General features: G+C 46.5%; 1 protein-coding gene across 2 annotated transcripts in view; it reads left to right on the top strand.

Moving 5' to 3' along the window:
* The first annotated feature begins 5,699 nt into the window (after nt 1-5,699).
* The window catches only part of PAMR1 (peptidase domain containing associated with muscle regeneration 1), a 59,495-nt gene continuing 40,615 nt past the window's right edge, over nt 5,700-24,579 (top strand). For both annotated transcript variants that reach the window (XM_027795844.2, XM_013304303.3), the window contains exons 1-3: nt 5,700-5,924; nt 18,490-18,666; nt 19,419-19,547. In XM_027795844.2, coding sequence (XP_027651645.1) covers nt 5,852-5,924; nt 18,490-18,666; nt 19,419-19,547 — 379 coding nt within the window. In that variant the 5' untranslated portion in view covers nt 5,700-5,851. The remainder of the gene's footprint in view (nt 5,925-18,489; nt 18,667-19,418; nt 19,548-24,579) is intronic.

Genomic DNA, 24,579 nt, shown 5'->3' with positions numbered 1-24,579 from the left:
TGTCCATGTAGGGAAATATGTAATTGCAGCCCTTTTTTGTTACCCCCTTAGACTGTAATATCAGTGTCTGACTGATTGTTAAGTAGGCTTGACTACTGTCTGGTTTTGATTTCTAACCAAATCTTCCACCTGTTTCTTCTCTTACATATTGCCATAGTGAAGATCATCATAGATTGTGTACAAAAGTGAAAGACAGAAGGATCGCTGAAAAAAAACATCCAGACAGATTAAGACACAAAATAACAACTGAAAAAAAGCATATTGCTTGCTAGGTGCCACTAAGCAGTCATATTTTTCTAGCCATATTTTGCTGATCACCTGCCCAGAAATGTATTTGGAATCATAAACTTTAAACTACTTCTATTTTCCTGACAAAATCTTTTTAACAAATACAAGCATTACCATTGTCATTACAAGTCCCGTTAGGTCAGGGGCTGTAATGCATGCTGGCACTACAGCTCCTAGCTCTTTTGGCTTCTTCCATTCTCACCCCGTTTAGCCTTCCTGGACTGTGATGCCTCAGTTGCTGAGGATTAACATCCCACACAGAGATGGGAATAGTTTGTGGAGCTCAGGCCAGAAAAAGCTGCACAAAGTGCCCTTGGCTATAGGTGCCTGTGCAGGTAGGCTGCCGCAATTCTACTGTGGATCATAAAAGCTAGATACTGCATTGCACACATTTGGCAGTACTTGAAGCCCAAAGGGCAAAGTATACTCTTAATACTCCTAGAAACTTGTAAAATGTTCCTCAGATGTTACAGTAAGGTCTGGGATTTCCTTTAAAAGCTGTGTTTTAAAGGCCAACACTTTGTAATCTCTCCTCTAAAAGGACCCCCTTATTTGACAATGATGCTTTGAGAGGAGGAATAAAATATTAGTGCTAATCCTTCATTAACTGCTCTTGCCCGCTACTCTTAAAGCTCCAGGTTTGGGTTTCAGCTGAGCTTTATTTTCCCTCTGAGATGCAAGCCCTTTTCAGTCTCTCAATGGGTCCATTTTCTTTTACAACGTCTTTCAAATGGTTTCTTCAGACTTCGAGTGGAATGGGTATTACCGGGCTGTCACTGCAGTTCAAGACTCCATCAACCCTGCTGGGAATGTGTTTGAGCTCAGATGATTCAAATTCTTTCTTTGGCAGAAGATTCCACTAGTTTCAGTGGGAATTTTGCCTGTGAGAAGAGAAAGAGAGTGAAATGGGATCCAAATGTTCTTGTAAGAAGGATGTCCTGTGAAGGCATCCAATCTGTAGTAGCATAAATGAATAACATTGAAAATCACAGATTTCCTTCCAGCAGAACCTCTGGAGCGTTGAAAGATCATCAGGACCATTTGGGATGGAATCATCTGAGCAGAAGTCACAAAAGAAGAAAGTTTTCTGGCATTGTTCCAGTAACAGAAACAAGAGATTTCAGTAATTTTTTAAAATGGGGGGAAATAAAAAGCTCATTAAAATTTCAAAGACTGAAAAAAAGGCCTTCTGACTCTGAGAAAGTGATTTTTTTTCACACCCAAATTGATTTTATTCAGAACCATACATTCATTCATGATTGTTCTTCAGAGTCCTCTCATACAGGAGAGTCCAGAGCTTCAAGTACCAAACAGGGGTGAAGTTCCTGTGTTTCATTCCTGACCTGCCACTGCTTCAGGATATGAACCTCAGCTTATCTCCTTGCATGTCAATTTTTCCCCACTATAAATTGGTGGCATTCTTTCTGTTCTTGCTGACTAGACCACACAGTGTTTTCATGTCTCAGATTTAAAACAGATTTTTAGAAGTACAAGTTAGTGGCATTAATTACACTAATTATTGAATCAATGGTCAATTATTAATTATCAGAGAACTTGTCAAACCTGTACTCTGAGTATGTTCAGCAATAGGGCAGACAGAAATGTTGCAGCCAAACGCTACAGTGAGATTCCTCAGTGGTACAGACACATGGTTAAGAGCTTTTAGCTTTCTTTCACAGAGGATTACATACAGCCTGAAATATTTGGCCAGTGCGATCTGCCTGGTTTGGTCCCTGCCTCTTAATAGGAATGCAAGAAGTGCATTCAGGAGCACTGCGTAAGTTACCCAGAGTAATTCCTGGGGCTAAAGCTGCATCCCACCAGACATCCCGTGTAAACAGGCCATGTGCAAATCTGTGGGATCATGGCTGAATTCACTTCTTTGGCTGCTGAGCCATTTTTTAAGGAGGCAGTGGATGCACCAAATAAACTGATTTTGCAAGGTGCCAAACGAAGTTAAGCACTGTAGAGTAACGCTGACTGCAATTATATTTCCTGGTGTCATAATGAACTTCCCTCAGAGACAAGATAACAAAAAGATGTCATAGATCTACCTGTCTTCCCCTTTAGCCCACTCCTCCATAATACAGAAAGACCTCTTTTCCACCCTAAAACAGAAGGTGTCCCTGCAGAGCTGCTCCTTGCACAGGACAAAGACACAACTTCAGCTGTTCCTTTTCTACCGTGCTGAACGTCTCACCACAGGAACTGGCTCAAGTAAAAATAGTTGTGGCCCTTGTGGGTATTTTTTCCCCAGTGGTTCTGCCCTTTATGAGAAACCCAAGTATTAGGTCCTCTATGCCTGGCCTTAACACTCTGTTTCCCTGTGTACAGCCTTATTCGGTGCTCTGGGATCTCCCTTCACTTCTCACACCAAAACCAGATTTTTAAGTCCTCATGAGACTCCCCCTCAGAGATGTCTAAGCCTCAGATATCTGTAAGCCAACTTTCAGTCCTAAAAGGACTTACTAGGTTAAATAATGTAATTGTTTACTAGAAATAAGGGCTAGGAAATGAACTAATCATGATTCCACAAACATTAAAATAGTTTTGTGTGTCTTTGTGAAGAGGTAAGAGCTCACTTTTTTCACTGTTTTCATCTTGCTTGGGAGGCTTCAGTTTTTTCCTTAGTTGTTTTTCCTCCTGCCACTGACCAGCAATGACTTGTTAGAGGAACCTAAAGCTGGAATTAGGAAAGAGTTTTAAGCATATATGTGAGTGATCAGAAAGGAGCTGGGGCCACCAAGGCAGGGTTTCAGGGCTCTGGGCCATGGAGATACCGATCAAGGGCCCTGGGGGAATGTGGTGGCTGAACCATCACAGGACCCAGTGGGACCTGGAGAGCTTTGGTAGCCTCCTCCTGAGCTGCCCAGCAGCCAGGGCACCTGCTGGGCTAGCCCAGAGAGGGCGGCTCGCACACTGGGATTGGTAAAAAAGCTTTGGTCCGCTTGTTAGGACTTCTGGTTTCAGACTGCTATGGACTGTCATTGCAATTATTCTTGTGCCCAGAGGTTTCCACTTGACAGCCTTGGTTTCTTCACCTTTTACAAAAGCTGTGAACATTCTGCCTGTGGTGCCAGAGGTGGAAAACAGGAGCTACTACGAAATACAGGGGTGTGTGGAAACTACTTTGCTGTACAGGTGCCCCTGGTGAGGCGCCGGCAGTGGGGGCTGCAGGGGCCTCTGAGAAGTAGGCCTGCCCTGGGCCTGACATGGCTGGTTCCAGCCAGTTCCAACGGCCTTGCCACAGGGCACGGCCCCTCAGCCAGGCTGGTGGCACCGTGGGAAAAGTGTGTTTAAGAAAGGCCAAAAAATGCTGGACAGGCAGAGAAAGAAAGACAAAAAGCGAGAAACAGCCCTGCAAACACCAAGGCCAGAGAAGAAGGAGGGGGAGGAGGTGCCTCAGGCAGAGCAGGGATTCCCCTATAGCCCAGGGAGAGCCCACAGCAGTGCAGATATCCACACCACAACCCCTGGGGAAGCCCACACTAGAGCAGGTGGATATTTCATGAGGGACTGCAGCCTGTGGACAGCCCGTGCTGGAGCAGGGTAAAAGTGTGAGGAGGAAGGAGTGGCAGAGAGGAGCTGCAATGGACCGACCACAGCTGCAATTCCCTGTCCCCCTGCACCACTCTGAGCGTGGGAGAGGAGTCAGGAATGAAGGTGTCAAGCTTAGCCTGGCAAAGCAATGTTGGTTTATTTTTCATTTTTGTTTCTCACTACCTAAATCTATCTTCATTGGCAATAGATCGAGTCAAGTTTGTTTTGCCTGTGATGGTAAACTGGTAACTGACTTCCCTGTCTTTATCTTTGCCCTCTGTCCTGCTGAGAAGAGGGGTGTGAGTAAGTGGCTGCGGGGGCGTTTGACCCTTTAGCCCAGGTTAACACACCACAGTTAGCATCTATAGATCATACCGAAATAGTTAAAAAGATGGTGTGTGAGAAGTGGAAACTATATATTTATTGAATGCTCATTACTGTATTTGCAGTTAGCATCAGTTCCACTGTTGGGAGCCGTGCACAAAGTCAAACAGCAGCTAAGTGCAAAAATGTCCTTCAAGTACCACATTATGTTGACATTTTCTGAGTAGCACTGTGTGCCGTAATGGTTAAGATCTTGGCGTCTACCTCAGGTATTCTTATATTAGCATTCTCAATGGTGGGTTTGTATCAGTGTTAAGAGATTTAGAACAAAAAGATGATCATGGAAGGTGCACAAACGCTACAAAGACTGTTCACAGTTAAAAGTCAATAGGTTGGTAGACAGACAAGCATAACATAGAGAGATGTCTGGATAAAGGAATTCACCCTGTGAAAGGCCACCTGAAGGTGTAATGGATTTTCCACTGCAGTAAACTACTCAAGGTTTCCACTGACTACTGCTCTCAAATTTTTGAGGCTGTTCAACATGCTTAAGAGCTTTACAAACAGCTGTAGGTATTTGTTAAAGCTTTTTGAGATACTTGAGTTTCTACTGCAAAGCAAATGCCTATATTTCAATTTCCCCCCCTCACAATGTACGTAAATTTTGAAAACTTGCTACAGAAATGAAATTGAGAAAGTCTGATTTAGCACTAGGAAATACTTCCTTTGGACAGCATTGAAAAACTGTGCAAGAAAAATATTAGAAAACATTGAAGTGCACTGCTATGAAATGTGGGCTGAAGACCATATAAAATCAGTAGCATGTGCTAATAGATAAAGCAAAACAAAATATGGCAGAAAGATGAAATCCTAATTAAATGGTCTCCTTTATGTGCATTGAACTTCTCCTCAGTATCAACAATGTACTGAAAAAACATTTCCATTTTGCCCAAATTGCATTTTCTGGCAGAAATGGACTCCATAAAAAGGTTTTGACTAGCTTGAGCGCATGCATGCCAACTGATTCCTTTTGTGTTTTGTGGTTTTCATCCACTGTGGAGTGAACTGCCAGTGAGCCTCATTCATTCATCTGCCCCACCATAAAAATGCACGGCTATTTTAAGCATGTCGTAAAGTGGAACATGTCACTCGGCCAGGCTGCCCGGTCACAGGAGCGGGGCCAGGAATCCCTCTCTGCACCCACCTCATGCCCAGAGCCGCCAGTAGGGACAGCACCTCGGGGATGCAGCAGCTCCTGCATGGCATGCCCAAAGGGAGTATGTACAAAGTGCCTCCTTCTGGAGACATCTGTAACTTCAACTCACCCACAGCAACTGGGATGACTCATATAAACAGGTATTCGCATTTCTGTTTCTTTCCTCTTTACAATATCTTTCTTTCCGAGATGAAAATTGCTATCTCAATGCTGAGCCCTGAGCCAATAAACCCATCACAAAAGGGATCAGCTGCCAGAGTCCAGAAAGGGTTAAGGCAGCAGTTGGAGAGGTTTGGGGTGACGTCGTGCTTCTGGACGACTGAGAAGTCTCTTGAAGGTAGTTCCCCTCTGGTGAGGATGGGAGTGAGCTGAGGTCTGAAATCCGAGATCCCTCGCAGCCTGGAGCTGGTGAGGTCCCAGTAAAAGCTGTTTGCCTGCTTTCCCTTTCCCGAGCAGTCACACCACTGCACTGGCCTGGGCAGCATGGAGCGAGCCCCCTGGACACATGTAGGACTCACTCTCCTCCAGCTCCTGCTCATCTCCTGCTTGCCAAGAGGTACTGTAAGTGAGTGTGTGTGTGTGTTCCCGGCATGGCTGAATTAGTCCCTTTCCTTCAGTGTGGTCAGAGGGGTTTGATCTCATGCACTGTCATGGGAAGTAGAGAGATCTGCAGGGATGTAATAATAGAAAGAAGGGGCTTTGCTTTATTTACCTTTTCTTGCCGGCATGGAGCATGTGTGGGGGGAGGTTTGCCCAGGGATGATTTCCAGGCAAACTTAACAGCCTTAAGGAGAAACAACTGGCTAGATTTATTTGCCAATGGCCATCAAGAAAAGGCTATGCAATCACTTTGCTTACTACTGCTTTATTTTCTTAACACTCAGTGCTAAGGAAATGATGATAAAAAGAGGCATTTAAGTCTCTGAATTGTGAAGCGTAATTTGTTTAGTTTGGCAAGACAGAGACTTTCCTCTCCACCCCAATACCAAAAATGAAGGCAAAGGAGGAAAAAAGTGAAGGAAAAAAGAAAACAAGAGCCACACATTGTTTCCGATCTGAGCTTTAGTTCTTCCAATATTATTCTTTCGAAGGGGAAGCCTTGTTAAAGCAGAATGATCTTTTTTATACTCAAGCCTCACTCCAGTTTCTGCTGAACCAGCATGTATGGTTACTTCTTGATAAGGTTAAGCAAAAAGCATTTACTGTTGAGTATAAATTTGCTGTTGTTATGGTCACGAACGTGGGCTGTTTACACCTGGAGATAGCTGGAGCTACTTGCAGCAGCTAGCTGACAGCATCACAGGCTGCTTTCTGGGAAGCTGCAGCCCTAAGGACTGGGAGGACTGGGAGGTGTGAGGTGCCTTCAGATCACCCACCCTTCAAGCTACTGCAGACTGTAGCACTTCTGGCAAGGTAAGTGCCTCTTACCAAGGGAGCTGTCAGGTACACGGGCACTCTGATTGTGATGGCTATAAATAATTGGTGTCAAGGATGGTGTTCCAGAGCCCACTTTGCAGGGGCCACAGCAGAGGTTCGGCCTCTGCAGTGCTCTTCCCTGCCAGCCCCTTGGGGCCCAGGGTGCAAGTGACAGGTGGTGACCAGGGATGGCTGCCCACCAGGCTGGCCACCAGCACCTGCAGCTGTCCTGGGAAGCTGACCTCACACTAAAGATTCCCATTGGGACATGAGCACAGAGAGCTTCTCCACACCTCTGTCCCACATGCACAGACTTGTTCTGCAGGGGCCTCTCCCTCAGCCACATGACACCTTGCACACTGGCCAGGTGAGGTGACTCCATGGCACATGCCGGAGTGGCACAGAAACAACCCTGCCAGTAGCAGAGCAGGCCTAGGCATGGGCTGTGGCTGTCAAGCAGCTAGGCGGGCAACAAATCTCTCCCGCTGTGGGGTGGCACGTCTCTGTCATGGTAAGAAGCTGGTCCGCAGAGTGAGCTGGCACTGGTCTCCTGGAGGCCCCCTCAGCAGCAATGGCAAGGGAAGGCAGGAGGGCAATGGGACACAAGGGCTGCAGGGCCACGAGCTTGGGAGAGAGGATGCTGGTTCCCCTGACACCAGCTCCTCACATACCAGCAGCAGTGCAAGAAAGGCCTGGGGAGCACACAGAGGAGAGCTGTCTCCCTTGCTCCCTCTCCTTCCCTGCCACACATCCCTTTTCCTGCTGCTGGCAGAGTAGCTGGCGCAGGTACTTGCCCAGCACACAGCTGGTAGCATGAAGAGGGGGCCAGGAGCTCCCCTCCGGCAGTGGCGGGAGTGGCACTCAGAGACAGGGGAGCGATTCAAAAGTGCGGTGGCCTTAGCATGTCAGGGCAGGTTGGAAAATAGCATTTTGCCTCCTCCCCACAGATGTATCCAATTTTTATCCGTGTTTATCACACCCACTTTCACAGGGCCTGCCTCAAGAGTTGGGAGCAGGAGTCGGGGAGGTCTGGGAATTGATTTCTGGAATAAACTTGAAGTGCAACTGACTCATATTTGTTTAAAAATATATGTGTGTTTGTGTGTGTTTCTGCCTATCTAAACCCTTCCCATCGTCTCTTCCCCTCCCCCTCCAGGCGCTGTCTAGAGAAGTGGAGGCCAGATGCAGTCAGATGCATCCAGATGCATTCAATCTTAGCAAACGGGTTACTTCAGTTCACATGTTTAGGTTCCTAGCATGGACAAAGGGAAAGAGACTTGCTTTTTGTTTTGGACAAAAGCTGGGGTTACTCACTCTTGACCCTGGGGCCACCACAAGGGTCTCCCCAGAGTCCCTGCAAGCCTGCCCATGCTGAGAATTTGGCTCTCCATCAGCCCAGAGGGAGTCCTCACCACCCCAGGGCTGTGCTCCCTTGGAGGCATGGCTGTCCTTATCCCTCCTGCAGGACCAGGGACATGGTGCAGAGGCAAATGCGGAGGGATGCCATAGGGCAGGGAGGCAAGCTACCAGCAGGGATAGAGGGCTGGGAGCTTGAGGGCATCTGCAGTCCTTGGTTAGGGCTGAACTACACAACCTGGGAGCAGCTGTAAGGGGTAAAATTTGAGATGTAGGCTCAGGGGTTTTGCTGCTGTCTGTGTGGACTATTTCTATCTGGGCAACATGAACTGCAAGAAAACTGCCAGCATGTTCCAGGTTTCGTACCATTACAGCAAGCAAGCACTCAAAACAGGTCCAGCACCACTCCTCCATCTTTCAAATACAAGCACATTCTCATGTTATGCCGTCACAAATTTCAATACTCCAGCTGCTTCTTCTCCACAGATTCCCAAATATTGTCCCCTATTGCAGAAGTCCTGCTTTGTCCCCCAGACCCCATTAGCAAAGGCTGGCTTCTCTAACCTCATTGATGCTGTCACTAACTTGCAAGTGCTACATCCATTGCCTGTTACGTTCCTTGTCTTGTAGCACAGCAAAACCAATGTCTCTTCCTGATCCCACTAGTATAATTTTCCCGACCGGAATAAGCTCCTTGATCCCACAAAGAAAGCAAGGCCTGAAGCATAATGTGGCACCCTCTGAGTTTTAGCCTTACCCTGGTTATTTTATCCTGCCCCAGCTCTTCTCGGGTGAAGACGCAAGGCCAAAATGCTGATAAGATCACAAATGCCAGCTCATAATTATAGAGAAGAAACCAAAGGGGGGGAGAGGTTTAGGGTAGGCTTCTTCAGGTTGCTTTAGATGCTAAAAACATGCTGGCTAGTGGCTTAGATGGCCTGTAATTTAAATCCAACTATGACAAAAAGAAACAGTGAAAGGAAGCTGTGTGGTGTTTTGAGGGCAAGGGGAGGATGCGTGCAGAGGAGAGCGAGGTTTAAACTGGAACTGGATCTGAAATGCAGTGGAGGCATGAACACTTGATGCAGCTCTCTGAGGCTGTGACCAAGCCAGCCTGTCCCTAAAGGGAAAGGAGGGAATATAAGGGTTTGGTACAACAAAACGGGGAAAGAAGGAGCAGAGGTTTGACTTGGAACATATGGAGTATAGCTCTATTTTGCATGTTACAGCTTACCACCAGGGAGTAAGAGCTGCTGAAATGTAGGAAGAAAGGGAATGGAAGAAAGCACCCTACCCTAGAGCTACCTGTCAGTCCCCTCCACAGCAGCTGGTACAGCAGGCAAGAGGAGGGGCTGCAGAGCGTGGAGGTTTATTGAAAGAGGGAAACAGTGGGAATGACACTACCATTTGAGCATCACAACTCAGGCAACGTTGGCTAAGGGGTAGTGGGATTACTGAGGCTTTAACGTGTAGGAAGACTGAACTGACAGTCCTGTTTTCAGTTAAGGCTGGAACCAGAAAACCCTAGAGCTATTTGCTTTGATGCTGTTTTTGCATTAACCCACCATTATAGCACGCTTAGATGGGCAAAGTCTAGACCACACAAATACGAAGCACAATTTTTATTTGGCTTTCCTTTCAGTTACACCTAGATACTTGATTTTTATTACAAAGAAAAACAAGGCAGTGTGAAGGGAGATACAAGCTTTGAAAGTCACATGGGAAATCTTGTTAAGGACCCAACGGAGACCTCAAAAATATTTTTTTTTTATTAAACTAACAATTCTTCTCTCCTTGGAGCAAAAGTGTTGGCAGTTTATGATTTGTATGTCATAGTCTAGTTAAGAATAGAAGCTTACAAATGTGAAAAAGGCACTACTGTAGGAGCACAACAAAACAACCTACAGCCCAGCAGGAACAATATCAAGACTATTTCTGAATTTATAGCTACTAAACACTATATGACAACAAAAAACCTGGAATAGAGACCCTCCTATTTAAAAACATTAGGCAGACCCCAACTGAATCAAAGGAGAATGTGCATTAGCCTTTTTTTCTATGTGAAACATGATCTCAGTTGTTAAAAAGGTGGAGCTTAAGAGAACAGTGGTCTCATCCAGCAGAACACAGTTGTACTTACACTAGACAGATTTTCAATGCATTTCTTAAACAGAATATACCTTCTGTAGTAGTTTAGCCTGCTTTCAACACAATCCTGCATTTGGGACTTAAAAAGAGACAATTGAGTTAATGCACATTTATTAAGTGGACAGATTCAGCTTAGTAGAGTTCCCCCTGTGTTCACCCACTGGCTTTGATTTTTTTAGTAAAAATTCATTCTTTCCCCACCCCCACCCCACTCCTACTGCTGTGTGAAAGCATACACTAATGGCCAGGAAAGGATGCTAACTGACTCTGTAGAAGAAGCAGTCTAATTATTCAGCAAAGGTCTGTGAGCTATAAAGTAAGCACACTAAGTAAAACTAAACCAGGGATCATTTTAGTTCCTCTTTTGATTAGCCCAGCTGCTAAAAAGAGTAAGTACATAACTTCTAAAGTGAAGCAAGTGTTTTTAGAGACAGCATTATCCTTGCCATACTCTTAACACATTAGGAAAACAGGCATCGTTTGCATAATAGGTTATCTGAGGCAAAAAGAAGTTAAGAATAGAGACCTGCACTTGCTTTCATTATTAATGGTTTGGGGAAAACATCATTTTCCAAGAGCTCCAGTAAAAGTTTCATAAAGGGATCATCTCTCTTCCCTTCCAAGGTCTATTCCTCTTGGCCTTGCTGAAATCAAATTCAGGCAACATGTTTCTCATTTCCAGCTGATGTATTCTAGATCATCAAATCTCAACACAGAGCTCTCTGTTGTTAACATCCACAAACATGATACCTATGGGGTGGGACCCAGCTTGCAGATGCAGCAATGACAGCACAGCTGAGTAAGAAAGGAGCAGGATAAAACAGTAACAGAAATGGGACAGATCTAAAGAAAATGTTAGTTGTTACTAGGTTTCACCTGTGATGGAGCTATTTTTTTCTTTAAATGAGAAAGCTTCACTTAAGAATTATTATATAGCCAAACATTCCTTAATAAAAGCCTGAAGAAATTGCTCCTTTAAACTCAAATGCTTGTTTCTTCTGCAGAAGGCAGGAATTGTTTTGGAGTATCACGCTGAATAATTAAAATGCAATCAAATAAAATGGGGCATATTCTTATCTGTGGAACATGAACTGTTTGAACAATGACTTTGAAATAGTCATCCTCTATGGACTCTAATTTTAGAGACGTATCTGTTCCTATCTGCTCTTATTTACAATGCACTATTAATTTGTATGACATTTTTCAAAATAATTTGAAATAATACCTCTTTGAGTCTAACTAGTGTTTTACCAATGTGCTGATGGATAAATTGATGCATGGAAAGAGAACTCATCTTTTCAGGATAACAGAATGGACTTGTAGGATGGGAAGTTCCATCAGTTTTGACCAAGATATGGATGTCCTTATAAAGCACTTCCATCTTTCAGGAGTTCTGATAAATACATATATCTAGTAGGTCCTAAGATGCTCTCTCTTTTGTAGGACTGTAGAGCACATTTAGGTTGTAAACTTTTCTTCCCCCCCCCCCCCCCCCCCCCCCCAAGAGATAGATGGAGATGGCAAACTCATTTTCTGCTGGATCTGTCCTCTGATCCCTCCACACAGCAACTAACATCAGCCCAAAGATAGTGTGTGGGAATGGGAAGTCAGGGACAAAAGGGAGGAAAGTGTCCCATCTCAGCAGCAGCATGGGCTTATATCAGCTTAAAGTGACTGCAGCCTGAAAAAAGTCATTCTTCCAAAGAAGTGGAAGCCACAGGATTTAATTGGTGTAATTTTTTTTGCTTCAATTCACCTTAGTTCTTAGCTATATAATTTTCCTATTCTCAGACCTTTGGAACAGAAATCCCCTTTCTATCTAGCAAGGTATCTACGACTGAAAAATTCACCATGGCAAAAAAGACGCATGCTGAAGCTGAAGTTTTACTATGATGAGCTGCCTGACCCAGTGCTGAGGCAGCAATGTGCTTGTGAATCTGTTCCCAAATCACCAAAGCTTTAAGCCTGACCTAGTAAGATAAACCAGAATTGAAGTTGGTTTACTGGAATATTCCTAGGTGCAAACTGCAGTTGGTTAGAAGCCCACTAACTTGTGGATCACACTTTTTTTCCACACCCTCAAACCCTTGCTCAGAGGTTCCCCATAAATAACCTCGCTGAAGATGAAAGCTAATAACTCACTACATTCTCCACCACGGTTTTACATTTCATCCATACCCCCATCCCAAAGGAGTCTCTCTTCCTCTTTACTTATTTCTTTTTTCTTTATATGGCTGAAGAACCTCTTGCTATTATTTTAATTTCCTTTGCAAGGTCAAATTCAGCTTGGCTTTTGGCAGTTCTTCCTTTGTCCCAGAGCTCTAAGACATAGCTTGCTTTGATGATCAGACTTTTTTCCATCCCTGATAGGTCTCTGCTTTTCCCTTGAATGAGAGATTTGACTGGGCTCATTGTATATCCCACAGGATTCATCAGTATCCTTTCCAGCAGACCTTGTATTGAATAGAACTAGTGCTTTAAGATGGTGTTATCCTTACAGCTATTTTTTATTACTTGGGCATCCTCTTTGAACTCACCGGCATAAGAATAAGTAGCATATCCAACCTTCAGGGTGAATACTAATGGAGCCTTCACTTATCTTCCGAGCAGACTTCTGGCTTTTCAGAATAGTGCAGTAAAAACTACCCTTTTGAAAGGTTGCGTTTCCACTCAATTTCAAACAATATTTCTGTCAAACCTCCATCACAACCCTTCCCAAGTACTAATAAAAGAATTTCTTATGTTTTTTTTTATCACCTCATTTTCCAAAGTCCTGCAGTTTGGAACAGGATAGTATTCGAGGTTTAGCGAGGACAGAGGTGGCTGAGTTATATGTGTGCCCAGGCCATGAGTGTGATAGGAAAACCAGACACACTTGTGCCAGGGAGATGATGACTACATCGCTAACTGTTCAAGCTCCTCTGCTGCACATCAGGCTTCCCAAATGCATCTTGCCCAAGGAAATCAGCATGCTTTGGAAAGCTGAAGCAAAAGTAAGAAGCAAAAATGGGAATTCTGGGCCTGAAAATGGGAGAGATGTGGGTAAGCCTGGCACATCAAATCAGAGCTGGATTTGCTGCAACTTCATAAAGGAACTGAATGACAGTAGAAGCTTGATAGTCCAACAGGTTAGAACTATTTACCCTTCAAGCCACTGCAGCACCAGGAGAAACCTACTTCCACTCCTTCCCTTCGCTGGCTCCTGTGGGTTCATGGCAGGAGGCAGACAGAGGCATACAGAGGCAGACAGGCAAGCACCACTTTTAAAAAGGCAAACACTGAGCCAAACCAAAATCAGGAGTGAAGGCTGAAGTTTTGCCTTTGCAGTCTTGACAATCTGTGGAGAAACTGAGGTCCTGTTACTGACCTGTTACTGGAAGTCAGTAAGCATTAAACTACTCAGCAAATTGGCTGTATGTTTCATTTGTTGCCAGCTCTTCTGTAGGTGCTCTTCATCTGCTTTTCAGCAGCTCAGCTCCCAGTGCTGGCTCAGAGCAGGATCAGGCAGCCCACCCCTCCACATGGTCCTGCTGCATCTTCTGCTTGCTGTGGCTCATCACACACATACAGGGTTTCAAGGAGGAAGCTCAGGACCCAGCTGTTAGTGGGGAAGTCTCCAGAGTGAGGAGCCTTTTGCTCCTCCAAAGCCCTGGCTCAACACTGGAGAGCAGGGGAGATGGCAGCATCACTGTGATGAACTCCTGTTGCTGTTACCAAGGCCTCAGACTGACAGGGAGGACATTGGGAACATCCCCTTCTACCGCTGTCTTACAAAATTGACCACTGACAGCCTTTAAGTTCTGAAATATGCTATATGGACTAGCCAGTCTTGCTAGGTGCAGATGTCAATACAAGGCTCCATTTCAAATCTGGAAACACATGAGGATTACCAGCCACCTTGTGTATGCCTCAGGGCTCATCTCCCACCTCACTTGTCCCCCAGGCTGGACTCCAAGCATCAGGCAAAATATTGTGTTGTGCTCTGCCAGGCTCCCGAGCCAAGCAGGTCTTCCCTCTGGCACCTTCCCCAGAGGTTCACGTGCTGTCCCAACACAGCCATTTCTTGCTTGTTTTCCACAGCCTTGAGCTGCTTCCCTATTTGCTGTTTATGTTTGGATTTAATGGGTTTTTCTTCCATCATTAAAATCCCATAAATTAATCCACTGTTTACTTGCCTGTCCAGAGAGTTGTTTGTTCTTTTCAGCTAAATATTTTGCATGGGTTGTCAAGCAGCTTCTTCCTGCTTCTCCCAAAATCAGGTCAAGCCACTTTCTGGACTGTGTTTGATGCTGGGAGATGCAGCCACTGCCTGGAAGCCAGAATGCCTGCTTTGGAAGATTATCAAAGGCAGGCCCACAAAGCACCCCACAATTATCTCTGCCACCACTGGCCAAGGCCTGGCTTCCAGTATTTTACTCAGTTAATAAATCTCCCCCTGCTCTTCTCTGCCTCATTTTCTTCTGTTTTGGGGTAACAATGGCCTTGTGTGGGTGTGGGGAGCTGCCGGTGGTTACCATTCCCCAAACACACAAGAGGGAGTGGGGTTATGCCTCTTCCTCCCTGGAGCCCAGGCTGAGCTCAGCAACACAACCAACCCAACATTCATTACACACACTAGCGGGTCTGTGCAGCTCCCTCTGAAATATATGAGGGAAAGGTTTCCTTTGCCTTTTGTTCAGTAGCCTGGAGATACTTATGCAAAACAAAACAGATCCTACTGTTATTAAAAAGGTGCATAAAGTCTTCACACAAATTTATTTGAAGAATAGCTTCTACAAAACTTCAGAATAATGGATTTCATTATTTCTGTGAAGAAAATCCTAGAAATGATCACTTATAAAAAATCTCAGATCCATAAATGTCCTTGTCAAGGCTATATATGTTGCCCAAACTGCAGTACCTGAGAAGCTGAAAAGGAATTAAATTATCAGTAAATCAAGAGTCTATTTTCGTTGTCCCAGCTGAGACAAGGGCAAGAAGTGAGCAAATAGTTTTTTCTAGGTGGCAGCAAATTTATTTTTACAATTCTTTAAGGGTCAAGATCTGCTGCTTCCATCTTAACACTAAATACTACTTTAAACTCTATTTATGCTACAAATACACCCATTTGGTTCACCAAGAGTAAGTGTGGCATCTGCTTTTTTGCCCTGTTGTGTACACAAGCTCTACATAAAAAAAATAAATATGCATATGCACACACATACACTCTCTACACACATACAAACACGTGTAATATTTTCTGGAAGCACACAGTAATTTAGGTTGAAAGGGGCTTTTGGAGGTCATCTGATCTCTCAGGGAAGTGCTAAATCAGAAGTTACGTTGTGTTGCTTGCAGCCTTATCTTGGCCAGGTTTTGAATTCCTGCAAGGATGGAGACATGACAGCCAGCTGAACATCAGCCAGCAGTGTGCCCAGGTGGCCAAGAAGGCCAACAGCATCCTGGCTTGTATCCGAAACAGCGTGGCCAGCAGGACTAGGGAAGTGGTTGTCCCCCTGTACTCGGCACTGGTGGGGCTGCACCTCAAATACCGTGTTCAGGTTTGGGCCCCTCACTGCAAGAGGGACATTGAGGGGCTGGAGCGTGTCCAGAGAAGGGCAATGGAGCTGGTGAAGGGTCTGGAGCACAAGTCTTGTGAGGAGTGGCTGAGGGAACTGGGGTTGTTCAGCCGAGAGGAGTCTCAGGGGGGACCTTACCAGTTACCTGAAAGGAGGCTGTAGGCAAGTGGGGGCAGGTCTCTTCTCCCAGATAACAAGGGACAGGACAAGAGGAAATAGCCTCCAGTTGCAGCAGAGGAGCTTTACACTGGGTGTTAGGAAATATTTCTTCACCGAAAGCGTGGTCAGGCATTGGAACAGGCTGCCCAGGGAGGTGGTGGAATCACCATCCCTGGAGGTGTTTAAAGAACACATAGATGTGGTGCTTAGGGACATGGTTTAGGGATGTACTTGACAGTCCTGGGTTAATGGTTGGATTAGATGGTCTTAAAGGTCTTTGATTCTATGCCATAGTCACCCCAGTGCAACTTTGCCTGTGAACATCTGGATCATTTTACAGATAGCAGTTTCTCTTGGGCGTTTTACAGCTGCAACCCAAATATAGCCATTTTATTAATAAGCTTTAGTAATAAGCTTTAGTATCTTGAGAGAAATTAGGTTTGTAGTTTGAGCTGGGAAACAGGAGAATCTGAAGGAAGCTTTGCAAAAGCTCCTGAGTGTTAGGTAGTTATTTATTTCTTAGACTTTGGGGAGTCCTTCTTAAACAAGAAGTGGGACTGACCCCCATACACCACAGATACAGCTATTTTCAGTCATGTATGGTGAGATGTATCAAAGTGAGTGCCAGTTCTAATAAGATAATTAGACACATGCAATCAATTTGCTCTGGAATCAGAATCAGATACAGTTCACAGATAAATGGCTTCATTAAAAGAGAATAATAGCCATAGGTTAAGAAGACCCAGCTTGCCCAGGTTGATTGACTGCTGTTCTGGGAATTAGAAGGCATAAGTTTAATTCCTGTCTCTGCTATTGTTTTTCTCTGGGACCTTGAGCAAAGTCACTTTACCTCCCTTGTGCTTCATTTTTCCATCTGGAAAAAGGACTTTGTAAAGCATGTTGAGTTCTACAGGCAAAAGGCTTTATAACTGCTAAACACTAAGGTTATTTTGATACAAGAATTTGTAATTGGAATAAAAAATTACTGAACCTTATTGAATGACAAAAGCAGATTTCTTTTTCTTTTTGGAATTATTAAGGGGGTGGGGAGGGAGAGTAGAAAGGTTTCAGCACAAAACAAACAGCAGCCTGGTTTCCAAACTGAGTGGTGGTAGACTCTCCCCAGTTGGTACACCAGGCACAAGGGAAATACTCAGTTCTGAGGAGCACAAAGGGCTGAATTTCATTTCCCAGCCAAAGGAAAAAAAAAAGAAGAAACAGTTTGGTGGTCCCTTTTTAATAGAGCCAGTAAATATCATCAGGGGAAACGATAATCTTCCAGGAACCAGGCTTCATGAGGCCATGGAGAATCAACCGAGACAGAGCAGCAAGGTTCAGTGGCAGGGAGCTCCAGCAGACATGGTAATTAGGTTATGAGGCACAATGAAACAACAAACAGCACTGTGAGAAGACAGGTACAGGCATGAACAGGGGTGCTGCATCTTAGAGATGTATGGCTTGTTGCAATGACAAGGCAGCCCTGTTACTGAGTTGAAAACAAAAGGAAAAAGGATGGTACCTAACCACAATGAAAAAAGAAAAAAGGGGATGAGAGAGGGAAGAAGAAAGAGAGTCTCATGATTCCTTCAAGTTTCATCTTTCTAGTCTACTCTCTCTCTCTTTACCATCAAACTCCATGAAAGCAGTCATCAGGTCTGTCAGCTGGTTAGAAGACACACTGACAGCACAGTGCACTCAATTAGATTTCAATTTGTAGAATTAAGATGGCACACTGGTGGAGCAAGATGAGATCTGCAATTACTGTGGCAGTCCAGAGTCACAGTCTGAGGTCTAAAAGGGCACTTCCAACACAGCTTAAATATCATCATATGAGGTTATGCTAAATATTATTAATAATGTTTACATATTAGAAATCCCATACAAAATGAACCTTTAAAAATAATGAAAAATCTTGTTTCCTTTGGCAGTGAAGCCAAGTGTAACACCGTGTGCTTCTGAGTGAAAGGAGGGAGTGAAACTGGCTAAAATCCAGCCTCAAAATTGGCCTTTCCTGGTGGACACCCTAGTCTTCAAGAGTAGCAAATTCACAAGTGGAAATACCACAAAAACATGCTACTATAGTTTAAATAATCTATACTATAAGGTCGTAAATCAGTCCTGCAATCTGAAGAAGTCTTTCTCATGTCACGTCATCCTCTGTATTTTTTTTAAAACTGGTTTTCTTACCACAGAAGTGGGAAGGCCTCGCAGAGAGAAAGACTGAAGCAAACATATTTCTTCCCTCTGGTCTGTTTGCCTCCTCTGGCTGGCACTGCAAAACTGTCCATGTGTTCTTTAGACACCCAAACCGAGCTGATGTTTCAGCCGCATGTTACCACATAGTTTGGGATTTACTGGGCCAAAGAACTTTGGCCAGCCTCATGCCATACATGATCTGACAAATGGCTGAATAAGAGATCCTGTCAGTCCTTGGCAGATAACAGATTATTTCCATGTGTGTCCTTCTCTGTTCCCTGCTTGCAGAGTACACAGTGATCAATGAAAACTGCCCAGGCGCCGAGTGGAATATCATGTGTCGGGAGTGCTGTGAATACGACCAGATCGAGTGCGTCTGCCCGGGACGGAAAGAAAAAGTGGGCTACACCATTCCCTGCTGCAGGAACGAGGAGAATGAGTGTGACTCCTGCTTAATCCACCCCGGTATGTTTAGGGTCACACTGCGTTTACACCAGATCTTTGTCCAAGGCTTTAGCATGTCATGGTAGCTGCTGGGCAGGGCAGTGGAAAGGGCAGGTACATCTCACTGGGGCATGGAATTGCCCTGCATCTCATCTGGAACCCCCTCTGCCCCTCTGCTGACAGCAGCAAGACACTTGGCAAGGTGCCTCCACAGCAAGTAGCATTGCTGCCAGAAAAAAACCTACAGCACTGTTGTAGTTAGGGTGTCTTGGGCAGTCTTGGGAGCTACCAAAGGATGATGTCGCAGCTGGCTTCACAACAGGAGTGTTTTGTAGGTGCTCTGGGATGATTTACGTCCCCAAAGCAAGAAATGAGAGACAAATTGGTAATTCAGTTAGCAAGGAGGAAAGGACAAAGTGAAAGGTGAGAGCAGGAAGAGACAGGACCAGGTTAGAAGACATCACAATCCCTTGGGCTGGGCCTGAGCAGCACCAGCATCCACATTCAGACTCCTGAGAGAGGCATTTACAGTTGGAGCAATGAGATTTAGAGGTTTGGGCAAATCAGACAGGGGGTTTGGTTCCAAATCTCAGAGTCTGAGCTGCCTAGGGCTTGGAGTGGAGGTTGGGTACGGTTCACAGCGCGGAAGCTGCCAACACTGCACCAGTCACTAATGTAATTGACATTTTTTGTGGAAAATAGAGAGACACTGTTCCTCTCCCCGCAGGAGAATGCACCTTGACCTTCCTCTAATGCAGTGGCTCTTCTTTCAGGCTGTACCATTTTTGAGAACTGCAAGTCCTGCCGCAATGGCTCCTGGGGAGGAACACTTGACGACTTCTACATCAAGGGGACGTACTGTGCAGAGTGCAGAGCTGGCTGGTATGGAGGGGACTGCATGAGTAAGTGTCCTACATGGCAGGGTGGCATGTCAGGGGCAGGGAGTGGTGGGATGGAGCCAAAGCCATGCTGTGCCTTTCCAGCTATTCCTGTGCATGACTCTGGCAAAGGGCACAGGCAAGAGAGGGGAAACACAATCAGGCAATAAGCAGATCTACAGTGGCGAAAACTTCTCTCTCAGTGCTCATTTGCTAGGGACTGGCCTGGGCCACAAGTCACAGGAGGTTACAACCCTACTAAACTTGTGGTTTGTTTTGGTTTATTTTAAAACTTTAACTACTGTGACTCTGGAAATCTTCTGTTCTCTGCATTTCTTGGACATACTTCAGCATAACTTGTTCCCCAGAGGCCTTCAGCAAAGCATAAACATTTACAAGGGCAACCACTATATCAAGGAGCTTCTCCTTTGTCCTCCTTCAACCCCTGGGCTGCAGAACCAGCCCTGAGGAAGCCCCAGTGCTCCTTCCATCCTTTGCACAGCTCCAAAACGCTCCAAGGCAGCTCTGGAAAAGTATTTGCAACTGCTAACAGGGCTGTGATGGACCAAGAGCGTTTCAGGCTCTGATAGCGATATCTGAAGGTTTTGTTCCTGACTGTGTATAAAAGCTCCTGCTTGTTGAACTTTGCTAAGCTGTTGGTCCCAATGCTATCTTGCAATAAGGAAATCCATAAACTAATTGGATACAGTTTAAGACTAGTGTTTCCTTTACCAATTTCTCACTGGTGAAGAATTTCAATTTCAATTTTTCTTGACTGTCTCTCTGTTTACATTTCACTTCTTTTCCTACTCTGTTCTGCCCATTATTCTAGACACCTTAGTCTTGTCTCCTCTTATTTATTGATTTTAAAGCAACCACTGAACCTGCTTTCCCAACACATCCCATGACCGTTCTGGAGGTGAAAGCAAACAAAATCAAACCATTGCTTCAAAGAGCAGAACATGGGAAACTGACATGCCTCAGTAACACAGCTAACTCAACCTTGGTGCTTCAGAGGTTGATAAACTGAGTCCCTTGCAGTTTATGGTGTGGTTTCTGATAGCACTTTTGCTCTGGGTCGATGCTAGAGCTCCCCTGGTACTTTTTATAAGAGCAGAGCTGAGAAAGAATCATTAGTTCATCTAATCCTTCCTCCCTCTGCCTAGGTAGATTGGTTGCCTACAGTATATTTTGGCCTGCTCCACCTACTTGTGTTTTAAAGCAAATACAGCCTCATACTGCAGCCTATTTGGACACTTTTGCAATACAGAAATTTTGCAGAGCTTTGTCTTAGTGTTTTTCCCCTACTAAGTTGTTCTTTTGAGGGAAGCAGTGTGACACAGAGGATACAGTCTCTACTATACGGTTCTGCAGCACCTCAGAGGCAGGGTAGGATAGCCAGACAGCACTATTGCCTCTTCCACTCTTAAAGAGGAGCACAGGGGGCAGCTGTGATACCAGCACAGTCCTGAGCTCCCCTGCTTTGGCTCTCACAACTATCTCACTTTCAGCCTTGACGGTAGGCTCAAGCATATGGAGGCTGCATGTCCGGCAAGCAGCCTAAAACCATGCCAGGTTCACAGGCTATGTGGCTTTGTGTCTGGAGGGCAGCCAGTAAGTAGCCTTCGAATAGCAGCATGCACTGACTGCTGGAGCAGTGGATGTGCTGTGTTAACGATGTATTTTGGAGAGCTAAGGAGGTACCCGCACAGGATCACATCTGGAACTTTGCAGTCTGCCCTGGCGCCTCGCCAGCAGCAGAGTGCCGGTAAATCCTGGGAATCCAAGGGAGAGCAACCACAGTAACCGGGGGATGTGATCCACCTACTCCATCGTATATTGCGGGTGCCAGTGCCCTCTGCCAGCACACACGGACAGCCCACGCCAGTCGTGCACACAAGCTGCACGCAAAGCTTCACCCCACACCAGGACGGCAGCCACGGGTGCAGCACTGCCGCAGTGGCCAGAGAGGTGGGCTCCTGCTGGCAGAGCCGCCCTTGCCAGGGATCCCCAGCTGAAGCTTCTTCCCCTGATGTCACCTCCTCCGCCCAGCGCGGCCCGCGCCTGCCTTGCCCCCGAGCCGACGACCTCCCCCCCCCCCCCCTTTAGGGCGGTTGCCCAGAGCACGCACCAGTGCGGCGGGACCGCCGGAGGGGCGGGCAGCCCCCGGGCATCCGGCGGGGCTCCGGGCGGACTCTCCGCCGCCGCCCGGGGAGCGCCGGGCTTTGTCTCCCTCTCGCGGGGCGCCGCAGGCGCTGCCACGGAGCGCCGGCCCCGGGGCCGGCCAAAACGGCGAGCGGCTCGGACGGGCTCCGCCGTCACCGGGCAAGCGTCGCAGCGGCAAAAAAGCAACCCTCCGACTCCATCCCTTCGCCACCGGACCGCCCTAAGAAGCCGTGCCGGGCCCGTCCCGCCCCGGCGCCCCCCGCCCCCGCAGCGCAGCCCCCGCCGCTCCGCCCCCCGCCGCGCCGGGTCCCCCCCCGCCTCAGGCGGCAGCGCCGCCGCGTGGGCGCTAGGTGGCGCGCGGGGTCCCGGCGCTGGGCCTGCCCGCCGCGGGAGGGGGGCCGCACGGGTGGGCGCGGGGCAGGGCGAGCCGGGACCGCGGGGGAGCCTGCGGCGGCAGTGCAGTCTGCGGGCACGATAAGCGCCGATTTAATACCGCACCGGCGGGGGGGGGGGGGGGAGCGAGGGGCGGGGGCAGCGGTGGGGCGGTGCCCGGTTCCCCCAAGGGGAGCTGCAAGGCCTGCCCGCGGGGTCCTCGGGGTGCCCACGCGGCTCCGTGGGCTGGTGCCGGCAGCCGGGGGGCTGCCCGCAGCCGCGGGGGCAGGGTGAGCCCCTGGGAGCCACGCCTGGCAAATGCCGGCAATAGTGGTGATGTGCCGGGGGGGACCGTGGCAAGGAAGAAGTCGGTTGGCCTGGCCGGTGGGGCCATGGGGTTTGTACTGTCTGGTGGCAGAGCTGAACCCGTGGACGTGGCTGAAAAACAGCCAGAGGACACCATATCATTTGGTAAAAAGAGAAATGGTGTAGGGTAGTCCAAAGGAATGTTACTAGGAAAAGCCACACTGAAGAGAACTACTTGGATACTGGGACATGACCCAATGGGACTGTTTATTGGATTGGAACTGTCGTGCCCAAAAAGGTGTATCAGAATCTAAAACCAGGAAAAAAAAAATGACCCCGCAGGACCCTTTCATCTGTACCCTGTACTCTTTAACAGCCTTTGTCAGCCTCCGATTGCCACGTCACTTAACACATGCTCCATCAAAAGCAGGGGAGAAAGCCGTGTTATCTGACAGCTGTCCTCAGCCTCACTGTCCAAATGTGGTCTCGTGGTCAACAACAGTACTTGTAGTTTTAAAGATTTTGTGAACATTAGTGTTTCAGCTAATACTGGTGACCAACAAGCATCAGGTAGCAACAAGGCACGACAAGTGACAGCTGCCTTCCTGTATCAGCCTGTTCCTGAATACCAGTAAGGTTTCTACTCTCATTCTCCTCTGTTCAGTCCTCTTGACCTTTGAAGGAGCCGCATGTCGATGCTGTAACACTCAAACAGCAGATACTGAGTTCTTACCAGAGGTCTCCTCAGGACCTCTCCCTCCATCAACCCACGGGTCTCCGTGGGCTACAACTCAGAGGTCTCCTGAATTGTTTTCTTTTCTGTTAGTAACAAGCTTTAGAGGAAATCTTACTGAGGCCCTGAAAGCTGCCTTTTTTTGAGGAATAGGAACGGAACAAGGATGTTGATGCTCCGCCAAAGTGGATTATTTTTTTGTAAATGAGGCAGAATTTGCCAGCATTTGTGTTTAAGATGTAAATTATTTTTGAGAGCTTTCCAGGTCTCCCGCAGATTCAGAATGGGAAGAGAAAAGACTTCTTTTGATCAACAGATGATTGAACTGTTGATCTGAGGAGTCAGCCTAACTTCTGCTGGAAGGGCTGGAGATACAAGAGCACAGATCTGATGTGATCGCAAAGGTGCTCCATGTGGAGAAGGGCGGTAACAAATCTGAGAACATTCTTTTGGAGGCAGTCACTGAATGGCTCCTCTTTAGCCTCTGGACCACCTGCTTTGCTGGACAAACCTACTTCCTTGGCACCAATGTTCAGAGAGTTCAGGCTGTACCACTGCAAACAGAAAAGTGCGTTTAGTATGCCATGCATACAAGTATCTCTTTGCACCAGTTCTTTGGCTTTCCTTTGTTAAAGGCATTGGAAACTCAAAAGCCCTTCGGGACGAAAGAGAAACTTTCTTTGAGGTGGTCCAAGCCCCCTGTCAAACCATTTGAAGATTTCTAGCAGCTTTGTCTCAGGTTGTTTTTGAGGCAGTAGCCAACAGCAGCACAAGGTCCTGTTTCTTGCTGTGGGAAGGAGCATTATCATGTGTATCACAGCAGATCCTGCTGTACTCACTGAATCCTAATGTGGTTGCTGGGCACAGTCATTAATCCTTGCCTTTTACAGAGGGAACTAAGCAAGCCACAGAGGAGGATGAAACACTTTTGAGGAACTCTTCTGAGTAGCATTTCTGTTTCCTTGGGTTCTGCTTAATTAAGGGTAACCAAGGGTAAATGAAAAGCGTATTTCATTTGAGCAATACTTTCTTAAGAAGAAAGAGGAGTAATTGACCTGCAGTTTTCACATTTCCCCATAGATCAGATGCAGCAGGACTGATTTCCAGACACTAAGATCAATGGGAACTGCAGATGCTTGGTACTTCACCAAATCAGGTCACTGTCACCCTCTTTTCCCAAAGGAAGGAAGGGCCCAGAGGCAAGTGTTAAACCCCACCATTTCAGTAGGATACAATCATCCTGTGTTACTGGTTAAAAGTTTAGGATTCCTCTTTGGAAAAAGATGGAAGGAGCAGGGCTTTCTGTTAGACTAAAGAGGTAAAAAGAAGTGAGAGTTGCTGCAGAGGTCTTTTGGGTCATCTGTCTTTTTACTTACCCTCGTTATCTGTGGTATACAGCCTGTCAGAGTCCCCTGGTTCAGTGATGCTGTTAGACTCAATTGCAATTTCTGGTTTACAGATACAGCCTCATCCCCCAGC

This window comes from Falco peregrinus, chromosome 1, assembly GCF_023634155.1.
Source record: "Falco peregrinus isolate bFalPer1 chromosome 1, bFalPer1.pri, whole genome shotgun sequence".
Classification (NCBI taxonomy): domain Eukaryota; kingdom Metazoa; phylum Chordata; class Aves; order Falconiformes; family Falconidae; genus Falco; species Falco peregrinus.
This window is presented reverse-complemented; position numbering and strand designations above follow the sequence as displayed.